We start from the raw sequence: 25,760 nt of genomic DNA, 5'->3' as shown, positions 1-25,760 counted from the left end.
CATCATTCCCTTCTGGTTGAGATGTGGGTGTGGGTGAGAGGTGGGTGCAGTAATTATTCTGAGCCTGCAGGAGTGACTCTTTTAAAGACCCACCTATTGTATGATGCCATTCATAGGGAGAGCTTGAATGGGCGTGAGATTTCTTTGGGTGAAGTGTTCTGAGACACTGTGACTTCACTTTTGGTGGGATGTGATGCGCTGTGATACACGACCACTGAATGGCGCACTTGCAATGGATGGACCCACGTGGCATGTGCTTTCCAACTCAATTCGCCGGCCAGAGTTTGAGGAGTGCATTGATCCCGCGTGGCTTGCCCTGCGCGGGGATGAGCCCGTGCGACACGTGCATTCCCTTGATTGCCTCTGCACCAGGTACAGAGCGCCCTGTCACACCTGGAGCGGGGCAGCTGTCTCACCTACTGCTCCCGCCACTCTGAGAAGGGGGCGCTGCACAGCACCCCGTGGCTCCGTGAACGCAGAGATGCACCTGCTGCCTGGGCCCTGCTCCCCGGCCGGGCCCCGGAAGGCCGGCCCCGCCACCCTGGACCCGCGGATACCCGACCGGGCGGTGCGGGGCACGGCTTGAGGCCGCGGCGCTCGGGTCTGGGCGCCCTCGCGCGGCCACTCGGGCCGCCCGCCCGCCCCCGACCTGCGCGCGCAGCCGGGGTGGGGCCGGCGCGGCGGGGGCGGGGCGGGCGGTTGGCGCGGCCGGGCCGCGGGGCGGGGCCGCGCCGGGGAGGGGCTGCCGTTGCGGGCGGGCGGCGCAGGCGCGCTGCGGCCGGCGGTTTCCGCGCCCCCGCCCCGCCCCGCCCGGCCTGGCCCCGCCGGCCCGCCCGCGCGCCCCCCCGCCGTTGGCGCCGGCATGTCGGGCCCCGGGCCGCGGGAGCCGCCGCAGGCGGGCGGGCCGGCGGGCCCCGAGGGCGCGGACGCGGCGCTGGGCGAGGCGGGGCTGAGCTTCACGACCACCGACCTGAGCCTGGTGGAGATGACGGAGATCGAGTACACGCAGCTGCAGCACATCCTCTACTCGCACATGGAGGCGGCGGCGGCCGACGGCGAGCTCGAGACGCGCCTCAACTCGGCCTTCCTGGCGGCGGCGGCGCCGGGCGCGGCGGCCGGGGGCTTCGCGGCGGCGGGGGGCGCGGCGGCGGCGGCGGCGGCGACGGGGGGCGCGGCGCCCGTGTACCCCGTGCTGTGCCCGCCCGCGCTGGCCGACGGCGGCTTCGCGGGCGCCAACCCGTGCCTGGGCCACATCGACTTCCAGGAGCTGCGCATGATGCTGCTGAGCGAGGCGGGCGCGCCCCCCGCCGCCGAGAAGACGCCGGGCGCCGACGGCCCGGGCCCGGGCGCACCCCGGCCCAAGGCGCCCGACGGCGCCGGCAAGGAGAACGCGGAGGGCGCGCCCGAGGCGCGGGCCAAGTCGGCAGTGCGCGTCCGCCTGGAGGACCGCTTCAACAGCATCCCCGCCGAGCCCCCGCCCGCCCCGCGCGGCGCCGAGCCCCCCGAGCCCGGCGTGGCGCTCAACAAGTGGGTGCATCCCGCCGGGTCTGGGTGTAGACCAGGGTCCTGTGCGGAGAAGCGGCCGCCTCGGTCAGGGTGTGGACCAGGGTCCCGTGCAGAGAAGCACCGGCTTCGGTGCGGGTGTCGACCCCCGGGTCCCATGCGGAGACCGCCAGTCTCCTGGCTTGCATCTTAACAGGGAGCCGACCTCGGCGGGTCCGAGGTCGTGTGCTGTTCGCAGGCGCTGCGAGCCCATACTAAGCTCGCAGCGCCTGCACACAGCCCCCAAAGCCTTGGCCTCGGGTGCACGCTGCGTCTGGAAGGGAGATGAGTTGAGACAAGTGTAGCGATGCTCCGAGCGCCAAAGGTTTTGCCCCGGACCACCCACCTAGATGTCCGGAGAGGCCCTTGCTTCCCGCTCCGGGGGCTCAGGTTGTGCTGACCTTGTCTTGTGCACACACATGCAGCCTGACGGAAGGACAGATCTCCAGCAGGCAGCCCTCCTTCCTCGCAGACACCCGCTGGGGTGTCTCCCCAGCTTTCCCTCTGGCCCACACCCCGGCTTTTTCCCATTTTGCCCGCCGTCATCAGATTTTGGAGGAGGGCCAGAAAGCCAGAGATGGGTGTCAGAGGCGTGATGGGAGGGGAGGTGTAACTAAAAGATGACACACAGCCCCGCCCTCCGGTGTGAGCGAGAAGGAAGTTGGAACTTGTCCCCTGCACCGCCGTTGATAGGTGTCTAGCGACTTCCACGATGACGCCGGGGCGTGCACTGTCACAGATTTCCTGCCTGGAACCTGGACTGTTAGCCGTTAGAGCGTGGTGGGGATGGCAGTGTTTCAGGGAACTTAGCCTACTTCTGGGGCTTTTGTGTCTTTTGGCAGTTTGGTGACTCTTATTCGACATCCGTCCGAATTAATGAACGTTCCTCTTCATCAGCAACAAAACAAATGCACAACACTGGTGAAAAACAAGACCGCTGCGGCCGCTACTGCTTTGCAGTTTACATGCCCTCTGTTCACTGCAAATGCGTGCTCTGCTGCTGGGACTTCGAGTCTCTCACAAACACAGGTAGGGAAAATGACTTTCAAGGCTTTGCTCTTTTGCGGTAAATGGATAAATTTGGTTTTCGTTAGGTCTCGAGGCTTTTTTTTTTTTTCTCATTGAGCTTAATAACTTTTTAAAATTGAGAGGATGTATGTGGTTTGGGGATGTTTAAAACTCCTCAGCGTCCCAAAAGTTCTTCAAAGTTACGGCGATCGCTTGGCTGTTTCTTCTATTAAAGTGGGTTTTCTTTGTTCAGTCAGGAGATTGTGTTGTCGCATGTCGATAGCGCTCCTGTTGCTTCATGTTTTTTCAGAGCTCTAGTAACTCATGTTCTGTACTTGAAGCTGCCAAGCATCAGGATATTGGATTGCCTCGAGCGTTTTCCTTCTGCTATCAGCAAGAAATTGAATCCACTAAACAGACTCTGGGGAGTAGAAACAAAGCTTTGCCTGAGCAGGTTTGGATTAAAGTAGGAGGTAAGTGGCAGAACGGAAGTAGCAGGTGCTTTCTGCTCCTGCCTGACCTTTGCCCTCCATGTCCTTTTGGCCGTGGGGCGGGGCGGGGGGGGGTGTCGGAGAACCGGTGCTTTCTAAACAGAGGACGTGATCTTGGGGGTCTGTTCATATCTCCGCAGCCATCGTGCCCCCCTCTTCCTTAGTCACCCCGCTTCGAACCTTCTTAAGAATTTCAAACACCAAGTGTGCACCTGGCATGGAAACCTTTGCGTTTTCTTTTCTTTTTTGGCCGTGCCCTTAGCGTGCACAAGTTCCCAGGCCAGTAGTTCCTGTTGTGGCTCAGCTGTAACAAACCAGCCTAGTATCCGTGAGGATGCAGGTTGATCCCTGGCCCTGCTCACGTTGCTGTGTGCTGTGGTTTAGGTCATAGGTGCGGCTTGGATCCCGTGTTGCTGTGGCCGTGGTGTAGACCAGCAGCTGCAGCTCTGATTCGACCCCTAGCCTGGAAACTTCCATATGCTCCAGGTGCAGCCCTAAAAAGTCCAAAAAAGAAAGTTCCCAGGCCAGGGACTGAACCTGAACCTGAGCCACAGCAGTGACAACGTGGGCTCCTTAGCCACTGTGCCACCAGGGAGCTCCTGGGGCTGCTTTTTCTTAACAGCAATCTCCATGAATAGGAAAACCAATAGACTTGTACATCTTCCATTGTCTTCAAGTTATTGAAGCACTTAAGAGTTTTTTTTTTTTTTTTCTCTTATTTTATCCTTTGTGAGTGAGGTGGGGTCTGAAATCTGCTAAAAGCTTTAGGAGACCTCTGCAGATGGGCAGAGGATTGAGTTGCGAACAAGAGGCCATAAGGTGACTGAGAAAGTTTGAGCGATAAACGGCTCCCAGCAAACTTTGCTTACCTCCCAAGTTAACGCTCAGGCCCATTCTCCCTGGAAACCTCATTTTTCAAGTTTCCAGCAGTGACACAGCTGACCCTGGCCTTTTCACAAGCCGGTGAAGGCGAGCCAAGGCTGGAGTGCTGCTCCTTCCCCTCGTCGGTAACCTTTGTCCCTCGTTGCGACATCATTGCACGCAAAGCTCAGGCTCACGTGAGTAGGATGTGGAGGTGAATATTAAAGCAGCCTTGGAGCCCCCTGGTGGCCTCGAGGTTACAGGATCCGGCCTTGTCACTGCTGTGGTGCCGCTTCCACCCCTGGCCTGGGAACTTCTGCATGCCAGGGAGGCAGCCAAAAAGCCCCCCTAAAACAACGTCAACGAAACAGTCTCTGTACTGACGTCTCAGCTTCAGAAAGAAAACATTGCCAGTACTTGTGAATTTCCGTCCGCGTCTTTGAAAAATTACCCCCATTCTGAGATTTGAGCTCAGTGATTCTTTCGTTCTGGAGAGTTGGGCTCCAAGTGGCAGCTCAGGCCTGCTGCTCCTTTAGGATGGAGATTGGGTGACCTCTGCTGTGATGGCACTTTTTGTGGGGGCTCGTCCTTGGAAGGTAAAGGCAGATTTTTTTCTTTTTTTTTTTTTTTTTTTTTTTTGTCTTTTTTGCTATTTCTTTGGGCCGCTCCCGTGGCATATGGAGGTTCCCAGGCTAGGGGTCGAATGGGAGCTGTAGCCGCCGGCCTACGCCAGAGCCACAGCCACGCAGGATCCGAGCCGCTTCTGTGACTTACACCACAGCTCACGGCAACGCCGGATCGTTAACCCACTGAGCAAGGGCAGGAATTGAACCCGCAACCTCATGGTTCCTAGTTGGATTCGTTAACCACTGCGCCACGACGGGAACTCCCGTAAAGGCAGATTTAATCCTTCACCAAGGTTTTGTCCTTTTCGGAGCATCGCAGTGAGAATATCATTTGTCACGTGAGAGTAATTGCGTATAAGGGAAATCTTTGGGAGGAAATATTTCCAGCTTTTTTTTTCTTCTTCATTCTGAGTATCCGAAACATCCAACAGCTTCCTGGTTTCTCTGTTCATTGATGACAGTTAAAATGCCTCTTCATTTGAAAGCGGGGCTTTTGACAAGCTAGGCTGATTACATAAAGCTGTTTTCATTTACGTTCAGTGATTTTTTTAATTTTAAGTTTTTTTTTTTGTTTTTTTTGTTTTTTTTTTTTTTTTTTTGCTTTTTAGGGCTGCATCCTTGGCACATGGAAATGCCCAGGCTAGGGGTTAATTCGGAGCTATAGCTGCCGGCCTACACCCGCACCACCGCTCACGGCAATGCCGGCTCCTTAACCCACTGAGCGAGACCAGAGGTCGAATCTGAATCCTCATGGACGCGCGTCAGGTTTGTCACCAGTGAGCCACGATAGGAGCTCCCGGTTTTTGGTTTGCTTTTCTTTTTTCTTTTTCTTTTTCTTTTTTTCCTTTTTCGATGGCCCTGCAGCACATGGCGTTCCTGGGCCAGGGATCAGATCTGAGCCACAGTCGCGACCTCCGCGGCAGCTGTGGCAACGCCGGATCCTCAACCCGCTGCTCGGGGCCAGGGACAGCACCTGCGTCCCGTGTTCCAGAGACACGGCCCATCCCGTTGTGCCACAGCAGGAACTCCCCTGTGCAGTTTTATGATTTGAGAGCCGGAGCTCTGTGCTGACTGCGCGTGTGGAATTACTGCCTGCTTCCCGTTGGGTTCTGCATGCCCCCTTCCCCAGTAACACGCAGCGTGCATGACGGTACGTTAAGGAGAATAACAAAATTAAAAGAGCACTCTTTTCTTTTGTCGCAAAGAAGAAGCGCTCTGTAAACAGGCCCTAAACAGGAGGAACCGGAGCAGGCTACGCCAGCTGGACGCCAGCGGGGAGCGCCGGGCGCTCGGAGAGATTCAGAACGTGGGCGAAGGCCCCGCGGCCGCGCAGGGCCCCTGGCAGCCCGAGTCCTCGCAGTCCAGCCTCGGGGAGCAGCCGCAGGGCGGGCCCCAGGGAGGGAGGTCCCAGCGGCGGGAGAGGCACAACCGCATGGAAAGAGACAGGAGGTAAGGCCGGGGCCGTGGGGCAGGCTTTCCTGTAGGCAGTGGCCTGGCCGTCTCTGTGTTGAAGGGGGGGACAGCTGGCAGAGGACAGGGTCACTGAGGACCCCCCCCCCAGGTTTGAGGAGGACGTTGGAGCACGCACGGCTTTGATGTCTCTTGGACTAGGGACGTGGCGCGTGGGGAGAGGTCGGGGGACCAGGCGGGGGGACCCGAGAGCCCCTCCCAGCAGAGCCACACAGGATGCTCAACCCGGGGGCGTCTACCGGCCAGGAGAGCTCCTTCGGGACTCGATGTCCAGGGCCCGCCTGGGGCTGGTCGCATGGGCACCCCAACCTGGCACGTGGCCAAACCCCAGGCCTCCGCGGGGAAAGCCTGTGTTGGACGCAGGCCGGGTGCATTGCCCACATGCTTTGGGCCCGGGGAGCCCTCCTGAAACCCACGTTCCCAGAGGTCAGCAGGCAGTGTTCCTGGGAGGCGGGTGGCAGGTGGCCTGCATGCTCAGCCTCTCAGTCCTGCTTGGTTCTTTCAAGGACGTTGCAGAAGGAGGCAGTGGCGACTCATTTCAGTTGTGTATCTGTGGATTTTCTTCATGCTGCTCTGCGTGGAACCAAAAGATGGCTCATTTTTCTATTACAGCTGGGTTTTTCCAGGAAGATTCGTAACATGTAGTTAATTAACTTAGTCATTTATTGAGTACTTTGTACCATTTGCTTGCTTGCTTGCTTGCTTTCTCTCTTTCTCTCTCTCTCTTTAGGGCCGCCGCACCCATGGCCTATGGAGGTTCCCAGGCTAGGGGCTGAATCAGAGCTGCAGTGGCCGGCCACAGCCACAGCCACGCGGGATCCGAGCTCTGTCTGTGACCTACACCACAGCTTTCGACAACATTGGATCCTTAACCCGCTGAGTGAGGCCAGGGATTGGACTCGCATCCTCATGGATCCTAGACAGGACCATTAACTGCTGAGCCACGACGGGAACTCCAACTTTGTCCCAATTTCTGTTTTATGCTCTGGAAATACAGCATTGGGCAAAGACAGATACTCGTCTCTGAAGCCACCGTGTTGAGCTAAGGCAATTTCCTTCTTTCTTTTTATTTATTTATGATTTTTTTATTTTTTGGCCTTGCCCACAGCATGCCGAAGTTCCCAGGCCAGGGATTGAACCCAAGCCACAGCAGTGACCCGAGCCTCTGCAGGGACATCACCAGGCCCTTGACTCACTGTGCCACGAGGGAACTCGAGTTTATTTCTTTGTAAAGGGATGTATTAAAGCTAGCCAGCTAGAGGAGTTCCCTGGTGGGGCAGTGGGTTAAAGATCCAAGGTGTCACCACTGTGGCTCAGGTCACTGCTGTGGCGCGGGTTCCATTCCTGGCCTGGGAACTTCCTCATGCCGCAGGTGTGGCCCCAAAAAAAGCTCACCAGCGCGACAGCGCTCCTGAACCCGTGCCTGCACACAGGCTCCGAGCAGGGCGTCGGTGAGCTCAGCGTGGCTCGTCACCGGCATGGCTCCTATTCTGGCGTTTATTTATGAACGTTTACTGAACACCTTGTATCTGAGAAGAAAAAAAAAGCCCTGTGCTACATGTTTATGGTAAAAGATTGAGTTCTTGCCCTGCCATTTCCTGCCTTAACAACCTTCTACTAATTCTTTGCTTCTCCTTCTGAGTTTCTGGGCCATAGACTAGGGATGTTACTTCCTGCGTAGCCTGGCGATGAGAGTTAACGAGCTGATGTGCAGGGTTTGGCCCAGTGCCCGCAGGTGCAGGGCACCCAGTCGCCGCCGGCTGCTGTTAGCTTACAAAGGCGCCCTAACATTCCGAGTACAGGTGGGCAGCTGAGGAACCAGGGCCACGCGTACAGGCTGCTCCGTGTCAGCCCGTTTAGGACGGAGGCGCGTGTGTGAAAGTTACAAAGGGCCCAGGGGCGAGACTCCAGTTGTGATGGAAGTGCTCTCTGGAGTGACCGGTTTGGTCTGCGGGCCTCTTTGGACGGGGCCCTTGGAGGCCCCCAGCTGTGCGTCCCAGCTCGGGCAGTTCCCGGGCACCTGGCAGGCAGGCGAGTACCTGCTGAGTGAAAGGATGGCCCGCCCCGAAGAAACACATGCAAAGTTTTGCTTGCAGTTTCCGGGGGTCTGTGCCCATCCCTGGTCTAGACGCTTGAACTGGTCCTTGCTCCTGGCCCAGGAAAGGAGGCAGGGAGCACGCCAGGGCGTGCGCGCGGGCCGAGGGGGCGGCCAAGGACCCCGGGAGGGGCCGGCCGCTGGGGGGGGGAGGCCCGAGGTGGGGGACCCGGCCCTCCTAAGTGAGCCTGCTCCCGCCCGAGGGAGAGTCGGTCGCTTGTGTTCTTCCTTGGCCCCGCGTCAGCCCGTCCGTGTGACTGCCTGGGTTTTGCCTGCAGGCGCAGGATCCGCATCTGCTGTGACGAGCTGAACCTCTTGGTCCCGTTCTGCAACGCCGAGACGGACAAGGCGACCACCCTGCAGTGGACCACGGCCTTCCTCAAGTACATTCAGGAGAGACACGGGGACTCTCTTAAGAAGGTCAGTATCCAGGCCGGCCGGGGCGGAGTCTGTGCCCGCAGCGGCGGTGCGTGCGTCCCGTGGTTCCTGCGGAACCCGGCCGTGCTCGTGGGGCGGCAGCCCGTCGTGCACCAGAGTCCTGGTCGCAGCCTGGATGTGCCCACTGACCGCAGAGCGCCAAGCCTGAGGTGTCCGGCCAGGGGGCCGCGGCCAGACACCTGCTCCGTGCAGTGGGTTTTAGGGCTGGCAGGGTTGTCAGGGACGGGCCTGCGGGATGGGAATTTTTTACCCTCAGAAGATTTTGGGAAGGGATGAGGCGCAGATTGAGAAGATCCCTGTCCAGGAAAGCGAGCCGGGCTCTTCCGCCCTGAGCAGAAGGCGGAGGAGGCAGCCCCTGTGTGTCTGGGGCGGGGGGAAGACGACTGAGCCCCTCGGCCCCGGTGCTGCCAGCTCTCCCGCGACCTCTGCCGGCCAGGAGCGCGGCTCCCAGTGGTCCAGACGCTGGGCGGGGGGGTGTCCCGCTCACCGCCTCCTTGGGTTCAGCGGGAGAACGGAGGCTTCGTGGCGTTGGCCTCTGCTCTGCCTCGGGGGCACCTTGGTCCCGGGCCTGGCCCGGAATGCGGGGCCGGGCGAGTGGTGAGGGCCTTGGCGAGGAGCCTGCTCGTTTTGCTGCTGGTCCGGGCTGGCGGGTACTTGCTGCTGGCAACTGCAGCACGCGTCTGATGAGAGCGCCGAGCTGAGGTTGGCGTGATAAACGGGAGCCTGTGTAGAAGGAGCCGCCTGTGTCTAGATCCTGGGGCCCCGAGAGCCGCCGGGCCCCCCAGGCCGCCTGGAAGGAGGCCCTCGGGCTGAGTGCTAAGGGTTCGCCTTCGCGGGGGTCCCTTGGCTGTGCCCGTGGCGCTGACGTCCTGTGCGTTTCGTAATTTCAGGAGCCTTATTTTCACTGTATATTTCATTGCATTTCAAAGCAGTGCCTGTCACATTTGTTCTGATTGGGTCATTTACAGTTATTTATAATGTGGTTTCCTTTTGACTTTTTTTTTAGCAATAGACTTGGTTTATTGTAATGAAATAAAGCTTTTATATTTAAAAAAATGATTTAATGTTTGGCTCTATGTACCTAGTCGCAGTAAATTATTATTTATATGATTCATTCAGGCATGGTGAAGGGTTGTAACAACCAACAGCTGTCTCTGTATATACTTGAAGACCGAATAGGTTGAAAACTTACGGTGGGAGTTCCTGTCGTGGCTTAGTGGAAACGAATCTGACGAGCATCCATGAGGACCCAGGTTTGATCCCTGGCCTCACTCACTGGTTTAAGGACCCGGCGTTGCTGGAGCTGTGGTGTAGGCTGCAGACATGGCTTAGATCCCACATTGCTGTGGCTGTGGTGCAGGCCGGCAGCTGCAGCTCTGATTCGACCCCTAGCCTGGGAACCTCCATATGCCATAGGTGTGGCCCTAAAAAGACCAAAAAAAAAAAACCTTATGGATGTTACTTTTTATACATATGATGCTTCCTGAATTTTCTGCAATGTGATTACCTTGAATCCGTAGGCTGTTTCCCGGTGGGGTTATAGGGCCCGTCCCATCAGGAAACAGGCTGAGCAGCGCCGGTCGCGGTTTGTTGAGAGGTTGGGCTAGGAGCCTGAGCCCCTGTGTGTTTGCTCTTAGCTGCCCTCTTACCTGCGTGAACATTTTTGTCCTTTCTTGGGGGCTGCCCTGTACGGTATGGAGTTCCCGGGCCAGGGATCAGATCCCAGCTGCAGCTGTGACCTGTGCCGCAGCTCTGGCCACGCCGATCCTTTAACCCCATGTCACACTGGGGATTGAACCTGCATCCTGGGGCTGCAGAGCTGCTGCTGATCCCGTTGCACCCCAGCGGGAACTCCAACATTTTGTCCCGAGTGATGTCCTAGCCCCCAGTTTAGATGATGTGCCCACAGCTCTTTCCAGCTCTAACTGGGCTTCTGCCCAAACATGGTGGGGGGGGGAGCAGTTTTTGGTTTTTCCATTTTTGGTCGCCCCGCAGCCTCTGGAGCGCCCGGGCCAGGGGCTAGTTACGAGCTGCAGCTGCCACCTAAGCCGCATAACCCGCTGCGTCCCAGCTCCTTGGACGCCGCCACCAATCCCGTCGTGCCCCAGCGGGAGCTCCGCGGAGGCAGTTTGAATAAGACAGAGACCATGAGGGCCAGAGGAAGGCAGCCAGAAGGTGGGGGGGAGCCGGCTGCCTCCATCTGGCTGCTGACGTTTTGCAAAGATCGCTGTCCCTGCTGTGGGGGGACTGGGCTCCAGGAGCAGAGGTTGGGGGGCAGGAGTGGAGACGCAGACCCTGGTCGGAGGCTCTGCTGGGGTCTGCCAGGGGCCACGGTGGCACAGGAGAGGTACGTGCTGGCCAGCGGTGCCGGCCGCGGGGCTGCGGGAAAGAGGCACCGTGGACCGTGGCGGGTCCGGCTTGAGCAGCCGGGCGGATGGAACTGTTTCCTGGGGTGCGGAGACCCGGGGAGAAACGGTTGGAGTTAGGCTTAGGGTTCGGACGAGGCGGGGTGGAAGCCACGTGCCGTGTCCGACGGGCGAGCTGTTCACTGTCCTGTAGGAGGAGCTGAGCAGGCAGACGAATCTGCAGGCGGGCGGCTCTGAGGACAGAGGCCCGCCAGCAGCCGTCCACCCCTCGCCCGGGGCCGCTGTCAGCACTGGCACAGTTTGTCACGGCGTTGACGTTTCGAAGACAACAGGTCAGGGGTGTTTCCATGAGTCCTTGTGTTTATGTCCGGTACCTTTGCAGGTTCATGTCGTTTGAAACCTGCGGGAAAATGACCAGAATAGTGCCCAGAGCCCCTCGGCAGCCTCCCTGGTTTGCCCAGAGTCGCCGGCTGTCGACGTCGTGCCCCACTTGCTCGGCCTCGTGCTGCCAACCCGTCCGAAGGTGACCCGCAGGCACCTGCTCCTCGCCAGCCGCGCACCGCCGTCCGTGACCACGAGGCGTCCGAAGTCGTTGCGCGTAGCCAGAGGCGATGGTCCGGTCGGGAAGCTCGGCCGGGACCTGAGACCCAGCCGAGTCAAGGTTAACTTGCGCCTCTTGTCCCAGTCGTAGCCTCTGCAGAGCTTGTCCTGGTCCAGGTCGGTCCAGGATTGCTGCTGTCGTGCAGTTGCTGGGAGGTGACATCGTGGGGTCATGGCCTTGAACCCCAACAGAGGCTCTGGAGGCTGCAGGACAGCCTCTCCCCGCACCCCCGTGCCTCCCTGCCCTCTCGCCGGTCACTTGGCGTCGCCGGGCAGGATGGTGGCGCTGCCTCCCCCCTGCTCCCTCGGAGGTCGGGCTGGGGGCTGCCCGCCCTCTGCCCCCTTTTCCTTGGGCACCAGCCCCAGATTTTCGCTGCGATCGTGCCGTTACTTCTCCCTTTGCTGTCTGGTAGGAGGACTCTGTCGTCACGTTTATCGACCACACTGTCATCAGTGAAGATGGCAGCTTTTCAAACCTTGCGGAGACTTCTGTGTTGACCTCCCTCCCGCGTGGTCCGGTTTTCCAAGGTGTGTGTTTATCTGAAAAGGACGTGCGTCCTCAGTTTGGCAGATTCTTTAGTTTTATTGGGTAGAAATGATGGTTCGTGATTCGGTCCGTCCTCTCCTCTCCTGCCCGTCGGCCCCGTCGCTCCGAGAGCCCGTGTGGCACCTCCCACGGCCTCCGGGCTTGTCCGTCCCCGGGGGCAGCCGTCAGGGTGGCCATGCGCCCGGTGCGCACCCTCCTGCCGGGCCCCACAGATTCGTCGCCCCCTGGGTTTTGTTAACCCTTCGCCTTTACCTCTCTGGACGGCACCAGCGCGCTTCCTCTTCCCACCTTGCTGGCGTAGTCGCTTGGCGTGTGAGCAGAACCATCTTCCTTTTGCCCACTGAAAATGCGATTTTTATTGTGGGCACTCTCCTGTGTGCACATCTAATGGGAACATCACCTTTAAGCAGACGCCATCTCAAGGTGTTGCTGAGTTGTAAAAATGCCTTAAAACTCCGTTCTTTCGCTTGGGTTTTGTTGAAGCAGCTGCTAGTGCAGAGAGCAGGGTAACAGCTACTGCTCACCTCTGGCGAAGCTGCGGGTGGGACACGTCTGCTTGTCTCCCTCTCAGGTCACCCCAAGTCCCCGTGAGTCGAGTCCCAGGGACCTCATGAGGGTCTCGCTTGAGGTACAGCTTAACCCCACTTCTGGCAGAACTATTCACAGGAAAGGAAAGGGGGTGGCCCAGGGCTTAGCCTCATCGGCGTGTAAAGACCGTCCAGAAAATGCCTTGAAGTTCTTCCTCATGTCTGAGAAATGATTCTTTTCTTCTCTCTGGCCTCTGTCTAGTTATCCTGAAGGCAAATTCTACCTTCTCAAATATAGGCAAATATTTTATATTAGGGCTTTGGCTGTCGGAATATAGGCAGTTATCGAACCATGGTTCATCTTAAATTACATGAAGACCCATTGGGATGCTTTTAAATTTGGGGAAGAAAATTAGACTACATTTGTATATTGGAGTTCCTGTTGTGGCGCAGTGGTTAACGAATCCAGCTAGGAACCATGAGGTTGCAGGTTCGATCCCTGGCCTCGCTCAGTGGGTTAAAGATCCGGCATTGCCGTGAGCTGTGGTGTAGGTTGCAGATGTGGCTCGGATCCCGCGTTGCTGTGGCTCTGGCGTAGACTGGCGGCTACGGCTCCGATTCAACCCCTAGCCTAAGAATCTCCATATGTCACGGGAACGGCCCAAGAAATAGCAAAAAGACCAAAAAAAAAAAAAAAAAAAAATTTGTATGCAGCTATAGCTTCTGCGTGTACGGGGTGACTGCAAGTGGCAGGTGGCCTTGGTGGCAGTGGCGCTTCGGCAGGCGGACAGGGGGAGTGCTCCAGCCCTTCCAGTTGCCTCGGAAGTTAGAGCAGTGGCAGCAGAGTGCTTACGCCTTCCTGCCTGGACGCGAATTAAACATGAACCTACGGGCGTCCAGCAAAACAAGACAAACAACGCGATTTAAAAATGGGCAAGACAGTTGACTAGACGTTTCTCCAAAGAAGAGAGACGCGTGGACGGTAAGCACGTGAGAAGACGCTCACCTTTCCCGATGATCAGCGAGCGCCCACCCAAAGTGCCTGGATGGGTGTGAGACCCCTCGTCACCCCTGCGGCTGTGGTGAAGCCAAATAACACGGGTCGGTGAGGATGTGGAGAATCCGAACTCCTGGGCTTGCCGGGAGGGGCGGAAACAGCGCCGCTGCACGGGAGACAGGTGCTGGTTCCTCCGAAAGATGAGACGTGGCATCCGCATGTCCACGCGTGCGGGTTTACCCGCAGGGCTGGAGAGCGGGCCCTCGAACAGGCGCGTGTACACCGCGGGGCGGGCGAGCCGCATTCGCCCCCGGGCCCAGAGCTGGAAACACTCCGCGTGTCCGCCCACAGAACACCTGCAGGCGTGGGTTCCTCTCCAGCCGCGGCCCGGAGGGGAGGAAGGCGTGCGTCTCCCCGTGCGGGCGGACCTCGAAGCAGGAGGCTGGACGAGAAAAGCGACGCAGAAAGCCAAGTACGATGTGATCGCACTCCAGCGAAGGACCGAGAGCCGTCAGATCGGAGTCAGAACGGGGAAGGCTGGGGCCAGGGGCCGGGGAGCAGACGGGGAGCTGGCGCTGCGTGGGGACAGAGTTTCACTTCGGGAAGCTGAGAGAGTTCTGGAGATGGGTAGTGGTGATGGTTACATGACAGGGTGCATGGACTTAAGCCACTGAGCCGTGCCCTTGCAAATGGCAAAATGGCAAGTCTTATATGCATTTTACCACAATAAAAATATGTGCACTAGGCTAAACTGTGAGAGGCTGCGATGCCTAAAAAACCCTAAAAGCTTTAGAAGGGCGTCCGTGCACAGAAATGGGGAAATGGGAATAACGAACCCCCGTGGCCCGTGGCCCAGCTCCAGGCTGATTTCGTTTCAGCTGCCCTTCCTCAGCCCCCCGCCCCCCGAATTAGTCTAAAGCGTCTCCAGAAGGCTCATCACTTCATCCACAAGGGTGGGTCTGGAAAGAGCTGTTGACCAAGGCGGCCACTGCGCCAGCATCCCTCATCTCCATCCCTGTGTCCAGCTTTCTCTCTTGACAGCTGACCCATGTGAATCAGGATCCAGGCACTGCCTCTGGTTCACAGCTCTCAAGTGCCTTTTACTCTGTCGTGGTCCCTTCCTGTCTGCCTCCGCATTTACTTCTTGGTGAGGCTGAGGGCCGCTGAACCCAATTTGGGTCCCTCCCCTGGGCACAGTAACCCAGTCTGCTGACGTCGGGCTGTGCTGAGGGGCAAAGTGCAGCGATCTTGCGGGGACCACAAGGCGGCTGGGCGGCTAATGCTCGAGACCCAAACTTCTTACTCGGAGCCTGAAATAAACACTGCACGTTTTTTCACCACAACGCGGTGTCAGTAGATTGGCTTTGGATTCACCGTGGACGGGTGAGTAGACTCACATTTGGTTTAGTGACAATTTTCAGCGACCCCGATGGGCCCGTCTGCCGGGTGCCGGAATCATCCCGACTGAGCTTGCTTGGGTCTGCTCACCTGCACGCAGCATCACGTGTCCCGAGTAGTCACACGTGGTGACAACTTTAGCAGAGGATTTTTTGCCATTTAATGTTTTCCACGTAAGTTAACACACGTAATAATCTTAGTTTAGGGAGTTCCCGTCGTGGCACAGTGGTTAGCGAATCCGACCAGGAACTATGAGGTGGCGGGTTCGATCCCTGGCCCTGCTCAGTGGGTTGAGGATCCGGCATGGCCATGAGCTGTGATGTAGGTCCTGGACATGGCTCGGATCCCACATGGCTGCGGCTGTGGCGTTGGCCAGTGGGAACCTAGCCTGGGAACCCCCATATGCCTCAGGTGCGGCCCTAAAAAGCCAAAAAAAAAAAAAAAAAAGCCAAAAAAAAAACCCTTAGTTTAGTATTTCTTTCTGGGATGCCTCAGGCGCCCTTTGGAAAGCTCAGTGTCAGCTAGAGAAAAACTGACAGCCTGTTATCAGAAGCAGCTCAGGAGTTCCTGTCGTGGCGCAGTGGGTTAACGAATACGACTAGGAACCATGAGGTTGCGGGTTCGGTCCCTGGCCTTGCTCAGTGGGTTAATGATCCGGCGTTGCCGTGAGCTGTGGTGTAGGTTGCAGATGTGGCTCGGATCCCGCGTTGCTGTGGCTCTGGCGTAGGCCGGTGGCTCCAGCTCCGATTGGACCCCTAGCCTGGGAACCTCCATGTGCCGCGGGAGCGGCCCAAAGAAATAGCAAAAAGACAAAAAAAAAAATTTAAAATAAAAATAAAATTAAAAAAGCCAAAAAAAAAAAAAAAAAAAAAGAAGCAGCTCAATATTCCAGGGACACGTCCCTCTCTTAACAGAGAGGGAGCCAGATCGCCCCTGTACCAGCTTGACTGCGCTAGAAAAGTGCGTTGACCTAATTGAAGCCAGTCTAATCCGAGCCAGTCCCGACCACGCACAAAACTCTTTCCTCAAGGTTCCTTTTCCACAAACCTTCCATCACTTTCTGCGTCCATGTTAGTTTGTCCCATATTTTTTTTTCCATCCAGAAACAACCAGCTCTGGGAGAAAGTTATTCTTTCCCCCTGAAGAAAGCTCCTTCCACGCTTTGTACCTTCTCACACCAACATCGCTTATCGTCGTACTGTCTTTACACACTGAACTAGTTCCCTTACTGGTGTCAGTAGCTTAATTACATACGTATTACAATTTTTAACCCTTAAAAACCTCAATCTCTAGTGAAAACCAAGAATCAAGTAATTAATTAAACTGGGGGGAGGGTTCAGTTTGGTTTTTTGTTTTATTTTTATTTTTTTGGCTGTGCCCATATCACGTGGAAGTTCCTTGGCCAGGATCAAACCTGAGTCACAACGCTGGGTCCTTGACTGCTAGGCCACCAGGGAACTCCTGAACTGTTTTGTATATCCGCATGTTTTGATTGGCAAACTTAGGAACCTATTCTATAACCTTTAAAAAGGTAGTTTTCACAGCACAACTTTTTTCTTTCTTTCTTTCTTTTTAGGGGCACACATGCGCGGCACAGGGAGGCTCCCAGGCCAGGGGTTGAATCAAGGCTGGAGCTGCTGGCCTGCGCCACCGCCACGGCAACGCCAGATCAGAGCCGTGTCTGCAGGCTACACAGGCGCTCACAGCAACACCAGGTCCGTAACCCACTGAGCAAAGCCAGGGGTCGAACCCATGTCCTCATGTATACTAGTTGGGTTCATTACCACTGAGTCACCATGGGAATCCGCAGCTTTTTTCCTTGATGTGGTACAAGGCATGTGTCTAATGAACCCAGACGCCTTGAGGCTTTTTTCTTTCCCGTAGAAGATAAAAGACATTGAACGTGGATGTGTCCAGTGATTGATTGACGTCATTGCTTAAAAGACCTGAACCCCCTGCTTGGCACCTGCGGTAAACACGGCCCTTTCCTCACCGCAGCCGGGGGTGCGTGGGCCCAGACGAACTCTGTGCCAAGGCTGTCTGAGCACTTTGGTCTCGGGTTCGGCCCCAAGTCCTTTCCACCAACTGGGCGTCCTTGGCACACGGCGGTTTTGATTTGTGTGGTAAAGGAAACAAGACATTCGCATTGGCAGATGGCAGCATCTCTGGGAGGCGACAGCGCCCACGTGGTGACCCAGGGTAGCCTTCCCGGCTACGCCACCTCACCTGGAGCACAGCCGTGGTTGGCCTTTCCCTTTTGGACTAAGGCCTGGTCCTTTGGCTTTGTCTCTGATGGGACTTGGATCGAATTTCCGTTTTGGGAGTTCCCACTGTGGCACAGCGGTTAATGGATCCGACTAGGAACCATGAGGTCGCGGGTTCGATCCCTGGCCTCGCTCAGCGGGCTGAGGATCCGGCGTTGCCGTGAGCTGTGGTGTAGGTCACAGACGTGGCTCAGATCCCACGTGGCTGTGGCTCTGGCGTAGACTGGTGGCTGCAGCTCCAATTCGACCCCTAGCCTGGGAACCTCCATGTGCCGCAGGAGCAGCTCAAGGAAAGACCAAAAAAAAAAAAAAAAGAATTTTCCTTTTGGGGACCAGGGTCCTGTGACCCTGAGAGACAGTTCTGTGTGACATGGGTTTGTTTGCTTGACATCTGACAACAGCAGCCCCGAGTATCTAAGTTTGGGGGATCAGAGCTCTGGTCCATCGTGCAGTTCCTTCCCCAGGGGGTATTTTACAAAACTGGAAGATGTTCGGCTGTGCCCCTAAAGAAAGAAGAGAGATTTAACACCCCACGGCCACAATGCTCCTCAGTTAACGATGAAACACGTTTGAAATTCCAAAACTGATTGTTTTTTGCAAATGCAGTTAGAGAAAGCTGGCTTGAGAAAATAGGTTTTCAGAGTTATGACCCTTAGAGAACAAAAATATTCCTAGAAGAAAGCTTGACGTTACAACTCATGTCCTTGAAATGCGGACACACCTTGCTGTACAGTGGGAAAATAAAAAAATTATTAAAAAAAAAAAAAGAAAGAAATGCAGACACAGCCCCCACTGCCTGAGACCTCACCGGGGCTGTAGCACCTCGGATCAGAGGGGGAGAAAGGGGAAAGAGGCCTTTGCAAGCTCAAGTCAGTTTAGCTTAGTCCAGCTGTTAGTTCAGCTTTACGTTTGTTGGGTGACTCGCCATGACACCCGGTCCCAGTTTCGTATCTCTTCGTGTGCTTTTTGTCTGTGTCCAAGCAGGAACTCTTAGAGTTCCCTCTGTGGTACAGCTGGTTAAGGGTTTGGTGCTGCTGCAGCTGTGGTGTGGATCACAGCTGCAGCTCAGGCCCAGGAGCATCATATGCTGCAGGTGCAGCCAAAAAAAAAAAAAATCAAAACCGCAGGAGCTCCCACTTGGGAAGTTGAGGGAATTGTTGGGCATCACTCTTTGGTTTTTGTTCTGCAGGAATTAGACTTTGTTGTTCATGTGTGTGTTTGCGTTTGTCGCCTGTATACGTGTGCAGACTGCGTGAAACCCAGACTCATTTCCCAAATACAGCCCCTGGGGGTGCATCCGCCAGAACTGGACTGCTTCCAGTCACAAACCAACAAAACGTAGAAAGATAATTTTCCTCTTTAATACGGCCTGGCCATGATACTCCCTAGACCCACAGGGGATAAGTGGCCCGTTCATGGATCTCCAAACTATGCGATGATTGTGCAGTTAGAGCGGTTGGCATCCAGTGCGGAGGGAAAGCGGGATGGAATTTATCAGCTAACACGTTTTACATTGAGAGACCGATTCACGACTGAGTTTTGAAATAAGCTATGGGGGATCCTGCTGTGGCTCAGTGGAAACCATGAGGACGTGGGTTCGATCCCCGGCCTCGCTCAGTGGGTGAAGGATGCGGTGTTGCCATGAGCTGTGGCGTAGGTTGCAGACGTGGCTCGGATCCGGCGTGGCTGTGGCTGTGGTATAGGCTGCAGCTGCAGCTCCCATTCGACCCCTAGCCTGGGACCCTCTATATGCCGTGGGTGCGGCCCTAAAAAAGAAAAATAATTACGTAAATAAAATAAAACGAAGCTGTGGCTGTCTTGTGTGTTGGGCTGTCTGTGTATGTATGATATTTTCATAAGGAATGAAGTAGGTAAATGGGACGGGTGCTTTCCGGGGAACTCTTTAGGAATAAACATCGTGTATTAGTTTTGCCAGGTTTTTGGTAACTCGAAACTTTAGAGTTTGGGTAAGTTAAGCTATATGAGGGGAATTCATTAAAGTTGTGAATCAATCTTGTTTTGGCCCCCCCGTGGCATATGAAGTCAGACCAGGGATCAGATCCAACTGCACTTGCAGTCTACACAGCGGCAGCTGTGGCAATGCCAGATCCTTAACCCACTGTGCCAGGCTCGGGATCGAACCTGCGTCCCTGTGCTCCAGAGACATCACCAACCCTGTTGTGCCACAGCAGGAACTCCTAGGTCGTTTTTAATTAAGGTAAAATCCTGGAATATCGATTGGTAGATAAGTCTAAGTTCGCCTTTTGTCTTCTCATGAGAGAGAAAAAACAAAAGATGTTTGCTTTCATTAGAAACATGTCTTGTACCACAGTAAATAGAAGAATTATAGGAAAGTGTCTGTATATGTGTATTTATTTTGCTTTTCAGGGCCGCACCCGTGGCATATGGAGGTTCCCAGGCTAGAGGTGGAATCGGAGCTGCAGCCGCCGGCCTGCACCACAGCCTCAGCCACGCGGGATCCATACTGTGTCCGCAGCCTACACCACAGCCACAGCAACAACGCCGGATCCTTCACCCACTGAGCGAGGCCAGGGATTAAACCTGCGCCTCATGGACACCAGTCAGGTTCGTTACCACTGAGCCACAGTGGGAACTCCAGAAAACATTCGTTTTTAGATGGTGTTCATAAGTTTGCTAATCAAAACATGCTGATATAAAAAAACAGTTGTATTAGTTGCTTCTTAGTTTTTGCTAGAGATTAGGAGTTTAAAGCTATAATACGTATGTAATTCAGCTTCTGAAAGTAACGAGGGAAGCATTTCAATGTGAGGACAGTAGGATATACGTAGTTGTTAGTATGAGAAGGTAGGAAGAATGGAAATATTTTTGTTATGGGGAAAAAGAGAGTAATTTTGTCCCAAAGCTGTTTTTTTCTGGATGAGAAAAAAAAAAGGGGGCCAAACCAGTAGGATGCAGAAAGTGATGGAAGGTTTGTGGAAAAGGAACCTTGGGGAAAGAGTTTTGTGCGTGCTCAGGACTGGCTCAGATTAGATGGGATTTAATTAAGCAAATGAGTTTTGCTATTTGTCTTTTTGCCTTTTCTAGGGCCTCACCCTTGGCATGTGGAGGTTCCCAGGCTAGGGGTCGAATCGGAGCTGTAGCCGCCAGCCTACGCCAGAGCCACGGCAATGCGGGATCCAAGCCTCATCTGCAACCTACACCACAGCTCACGGCAACGCCGGATCCTTAACCCACTGAGCAAGGCCAGGGACCAAACCCGCAACCTCATGGTTCCTGGTCAGATTCGTTAACCACTGTGCCACAATGGGAACTCCCAATGAATTTTGCTATTACAAGTAAGCTGGTGGCGGAGTTCCTATGTGGCGCAGTGATTAACGAATCTTTCTAGGAACCATAAGGTTGCAGGTTCGATTCCTGGCCTCATTCAGTGGGTTAAGGATCCTGTGTTGCTGTGGCTCTGGTGTAGGCCGGCAGCTGTAGCTCCAATTTGACCCCTGGCCTGGGAACCTCCATATGCTGTGGGTGCAGCCCTAAAAAGCAAAAAAAACAAAAAACAGAAGTAAGTTGGTGGGAGCTCCTGCTGTGGCACAATGGGATCAGGGGCGTCTCTGTAGCGCTGGGATCCCCAGCCTCCGTTAGAGGGGTTAGGGATCTGGCGTCGCCGTGGGCTGTGGTGTGGGTCGCAGACGCAGCTCGGACCCCGTGTGGCTGAGGCTGCGGTGTAGGCCGGCGGCTGCAGCTCTGATTCCACCCCCAGCCTGGGAACCTCCATGTGCCGCAGGTGCGCCCTAAGCAAGTAAAGGGACAATTCTCTGCCACCGCTGTCGCAGAGCATAAGAGCTGGTGACCCAGCCCTGCAGGCAGGCGAGGGGACCCAGGCTCAGCTTGGTCGCATGAACTCTGGGTCCTCAAGCCTCAGCCCCAGGGCTTTTGTTTCTCGGAAGCCGGTGAGGGGCGGGCGCTCGGCCTCGCTGGGTCCTTTTGCCAGCGTCGGCTGAGCCTTGTGCCCAGGGCTGCTGTCCCCCAGCCGGGCAGGTCCGGCCCTTTGACCAAGCGTGTCGAGGCGGAGCGGCCTGGACCGCGGCCGGCAGGGCGCTGGGGAGTCACGTCCGCCACCGAGCACTCAGGGCTCGGGGGCAGCAAGTGCCCACGGCAGGAGGGTGTGTCGCTGGTGCCCAGTGTCTGTGTGGGGTGGAAAGTTCTAGAAATGGACGGTGGCAGTGTCTGTGCGGCAGTGTGCACGTACTCACTGTCCCTGGACCGCATAGCTACAGATGCTTCGATGGCCGAAGGTCGGGTGCGTGTTGCCCCAGGGGAAACAAGCCCGAGCGGATCCACCAGAGAAGTGGCGAGAGGCATTTGGAGAATCTCTCCGAAAACTCGGTGGAAATACCTGTAAATTAACTGCGCAAAACGCTTGCATCCCCCTTTTATCGCCTGCATCGCCCTTCCGAGACGTGGCAGGCGTTCGTGAGTGACCCTTCCTTTAACTGCACCCCTGAGCTGGTTCGGCCCCGAGCCTCCGCCCGTGGCGGTCTTGAGGCGGCCGCTCTCGTGCCTGCGAACACGGTCCATTAACCACCACGTCTCGATTTTAGGAATTTGAGAGTGTGTTTTGCGGTAAAACCGGCAGACGGCTAAAGCTGACCAGATCGGATTCCCTGGTGACGTGTCCCGCACAGGAGACTCTACAGAGCAGCCCCGCGACGGAGAGCAAGTGACTGGACGGGACCCCGGCTCCCGGGAAGCGAGTGCCGTTCCTCGGTGGCCACAAACGTCCCCAGGCCTGGACTCGGCTCTCACGGGCTCACTGAGGGACGTGGCTCCGTGGATGGGACTCCGGTGGGGACTCTGAAAGCGCACTTTGTGGGAATGTTTATCTAGCCATTGGTGTCCCTTCCACCACCTGGGGATGAAGACAGCTTGACCATTAGTAAGTAGTTTTCAATTATCTGTCTGATTCCATCATGTTTTCTTAACATGATAACTTAAAAAAAATTAACATCTTTTGTAATTGCTTTAGTCTGAAAAGGTACATGGCTTTTCACTTATTTTATTTACATTTTAAATAGGCCCCGTTAGCAACTGGAACAAGTTAACTTGTCCCAACTGTAAGTAGTTTGGAAATTTTCTCTCCTCTGTTCACCGCTTCCCCTTGTAATGACCTCCGGCCGCGTAGAACTGCGTTGTCAGATGCGGTCCCATGTTCAACCGCTTTGCTAGAAATTTTCCAGAGACTTCCTTTAAAGGTACTTTTGTCCATAAATGACACATTGTCCCAGTGGCCTCCTCACTGTCCTCAGTTTCACACTGAGACTCATTACTTTGTGTAATAAACTGTGGTGTTTGGAACGGAGTTTCGCACGCGAGTGGCTTTATTGATCGTGAGAGGACACCCGTCCACCTCAGTGCAGCGCAGCAGCCGCTGGCAGTACGGCCCGCCCGTCGGGGGCAGAGTGACACGAACGCAGGAAAGGCGGACGAGGCCTTCCTGTGGAAGGCCTACTGTGCCTGAGGCTCGGTGTTTGGCAGCACTGTGGCCAGGCATTAATCTGGAGGTGTCATGCATCATTTTATTGAAATCAGGTCTCAGTCTTTACAGGAATGTTCTGGAAACAAGTTGTCGCATAGTTTTTTTTCTCACGGGATCACAGAGGCTTCGGCAGCACAGCCCGCTCCCGCTCCCGCTCCCGCGTCGGGTCGACCCTTCGTTACCCAGGCCTGTGTCCGAGGTCCGGCGGTCGCCGAGGGGGCCGTTGTAGAAGCACGTGGACAGAACAGCTCGAGGCACGACGCTCTGGGGACCTGTGTCCCGTAGCTGCCCCGAGGACGTGGAAGGGCAGGCGGGGCAGGCCAGCCGGTGGGCAGGGCCCACCTTCCAGGCCGGGCCAGGGGCGGCTGCTTCACTTGGCGTCATCTTCTCCCGAAGTCGCCTTTAGGAGCTCCTGGGACCTGATTTTTCCCCGCTCCCTCCCATCACGGCTCCTTGGCAGGCGGCCGTGTCGCAGATGCCAGGGGGGCCCTGGGCTCCGACAGCCCCGGGCCGGCCAGGATCACCAGGGAACCCGGGCTCGCCGTGCGCCCCGTCGCGGCCGTCCTTGCTCACGCCGGGCACGCCCTGTGGTCCTTGAGACGGGAGGGAGGGAGACACAACGGGGATGTTAGCGGCTGTCCGTTCAGCCACCCTGTGTCTTTCTCGGCTCTGGGTGGGGCCCCGGGGAGGGGCAGGACGTGGCAGTGGCAGCGAGAGGCCACGGGGATGAGCCTCAGGCCGCGGAGCCCCGTTCTGTCACGAGCGGAGCCGTGCGGACCTGCAGGTCGGTCGGTGCCACGTGGGGAACGGGTCTGGGGTGCGCGAGGGGGATGCCCTGGGAGGGGCTTGGTGACGGTGGTGGCACCAGGCAGATGCACTGGGCGGGAGGGCGACGCAAGGGCCCGGGCCCGCCCCCAGGGGGCGGCCACCGAGTGGGGGGGGGGCGGGGGCGGCAGAGGAGGGCGGGGGCCGGGCCGGGCGGGTGTGCGGACACAGAGGTCCCCTCCTTCCGGCAAAGCATTTACACTTGACGTGAAAGATTCAAACATCCAGGGTGCGTGTGGGTCACTTAAGGGGAGGTTCCATCAGAGTCGAACTGAGATGGATACTGGGTGGCTGTGGGTGAGCAGAGCTTAAGTGACTCGACTGAACGCTTCGGCCGCCACATGTCGGGGGCTCTTGGCACAGCCCCTCGCCTCGTGTCCGGCGACGCTTTGCCGGGAGAGAGGAGTCGCTCGCTGGGAAGACGGGGCCGTGCCCGTTACCCACCCCCGCCTGTGAAAATCAGCCGCAGTGACCTCGTACCTTGGAGCCCTTGATCTCCGTCAGGCCCGTCCAGACCCTCGCCGGCCGAGCCTTTGTCTCCTCTGTCCCCCTGGCTTCCTGTCAAAGGCAAGCGGCAGAGGCTTAGAAGACCCGGCTCCAGCCAGAGACGGGCCGTGGCGGCGGGCACCTGACCCGCGGGCCTGCGGGTCCCGTGCCTGCTGCTGACGCTCCAGTCCGTCGAGACACACGGACAGAAGGACACGCAGCAGCGCGCCAGGCCCCACGGCGGGGGGGACAGAGCGAACCCCCAGGCGCCCCTCAGCAGCTCTTCTGGAGGTTGAGGGTTTTCTCTGCCCCTGTCAGTTCGACATGACTTGTGACAGGCTGTATCTGTGGTGTTTCAAAGCACCCCCTGAACTGTGCCCCCCACTCCTCCGCCTCAAACTGGTCTTGGCCTCCGCGGCCTCCTCCAGGGCCTGTGCTGAGTGCTGCTGGGTGCAGACCCCTTGTCCGGAGTGATGTTTCTGGAAGGAGGAGCCTCTTGTCAACACAGGGACAGCCTGGCCGGGGGCGGTCCGTCCCGCCTGCCGTTCAAAGCGGTGGCGCGGTTTTCTTTCAGTGGCGCTGTCCCTGGACCTCTTCCAGTCGCAGAAGGAAACACGCCTGCAGCGACCGGGAGCCCAGGCCTCACGAGCCGCCCGAGCAGCCCGGAGCCTCGGGAGCCGGTCACTGACCTGCTGTGTCCCCCGGGGCAGCGACAGTGGCTTCTGCCTAAGGGCCTGTAGCACCTCTCCTGGTTTACCTCAAGCAGTAACCCCGGGGCGCCTGGGGCGGTGGCTGCCCTGAAAACCGTGCTGTTTTCCTGAGACCCCTGCAGGTGGTTAAGGCGCGTTTTGCATTTTAGCTTCAAGGGGCTGGAAGGCACTCAGATCCCTGTTTGGAGAAAACCCTCTTCGGGCTCTCTCTGCAGACCACAGCCTCGCGCGCTGAGCTGGCACGGCCGCCCAGGAGCCCCCGAGAGAACAGGAAGCTGTCTGCTGGCCGGTTTGGGACGCATGGTGCGTCTGGGCCGAGCAGGCGGATTCGGCTTGTTTGCCCTCCCGGGTTGAGACTCAGCGGGGACGGCTCGATCCGCCTCATCACAGGCGCCGTTCCCCGCGGAAGCGTTTAGACGCAGCCCACGGGTGAAGCAGAGCTCACCCGAGGCTCCCTGGGAGCCTTTGTCTTAACGCTGCTTTTCGGAAACAGGAAGTCGTCTGGTCAGTAAGTTTGGAATGAGCTGCAATCATGAACTTGATCTAAATCCTGACCTTGGGCCGTGAGCCTCGCTCACTAGGCTGACTATGCTGGCAAATGGTTAGAATGTTATTTACTATTATTATTTTGCTGTTTTAGGGCCGCACCCCCGGCATATGGAAGTTCCCAGAGAAGGGCTCGAATCGGAGCTGCAGCTGCCAGCCTACACCACGGCTCAGGGAAGGCCGGATCCTTAACCCACCGAGCGAGGCCAGGGATCGAACCGTGTCCTCATGGTTCCTAGCTGGGCTGGTACCACCGAGCCCTGACGGGAACCCCCTGGTTGGAACTGTCAAAGGCCACTTGGGAAAAGGTCAGCAGCCGACCGTCTACCGGGGTCAAGATTTTCCTTTTGTCATCTCATTTCTAAATTACTTTTCTTAGTTCCTCATGGTCCTTAAAATGGATTTTTGGATGTTACCGTTGCGTCTTTGCCACTGTTCTCCAGGCCCG

At 56.8% G+C, this 25,760-nt stretch overlaps 2 protein-coding genes across 8 annotated transcripts in view; one reads left to right on the top strand and one right to left on the bottom strand.

Moving 5' to 3' along the window:
• TCFL5 (transcription factor like 5) lies at positions 805-22,568 on the top strand. Of its 7 annotated transcripts, XR_002340122.1 has the most exons (7): positions 805-1,527; positions 2,385-2,571; positions 2,861-3,023; positions 5,734-5,977; positions 8,372-8,513; positions 21,811-22,145; positions 22,285-22,568. XR_002340122.1 is itself a non-coding variant. In XM_021078232.1 (6 exons), the coding sequence occupies exons 1-6, from the start codon at positions 863-865 to the stop codon at positions 21,931-21,933; spliced, it is 1,521 nt and encodes a 506-aa protein (XP_020933891.1). In that variant the 5' UTR covers positions 805-862; the 3' UTR covers positions 21,934-22,568. The 7 variants fall into 7 exon arrangements, 6 of the variants coding, with proteins under 6 accessions (XP_020933891.1, XP_020933890.1, XP_020933893.1 ...); XM_021078232.1 differs by having other exon boundaries at positions 5,737-5,977; positions 21,811-22,568; XM_021078231.1 differs by having other exon boundaries at positions 21,811-22,568.
• COL9A3 (collagen type IX alpha 3 chain) overlaps positions 22,246-25,760 on the bottom strand; it is a 20,121-nt gene continuing 16,606 nt past the window's right edge. The window contains exons 31-32 of the mRNA XM_021078227.1: positions 24,051-24,128; positions 22,246-23,338 (exon numbers count right to left, since the gene is read on the bottom strand). Coding sequence (XP_020933886.1) covers positions 23,148-23,338; positions 24,051-24,128 — 269 coding nt within the window. The 3' untranslated portion in view covers positions 22,246-23,147. The remainder of the gene's footprint in view (positions 23,339-24,050; positions 24,129-25,760) is intronic.

Source organism: Sus scrofa, chromosome 17 (assembly GCF_000003025.6).
Source record: "Sus scrofa isolate TJ Tabasco breed Duroc chromosome 17, Sscrofa11.1, whole genome shotgun sequence".
Lineage (NCBI taxonomy): Eukaryota > Metazoa > Chordata > Mammalia > Artiodactyla > Suidae > Sus > Sus scrofa.
Note: the sequence above shows the minus strand (reverse complement) of the source record. Positions and strands in the feature narration are given on the sequence as shown.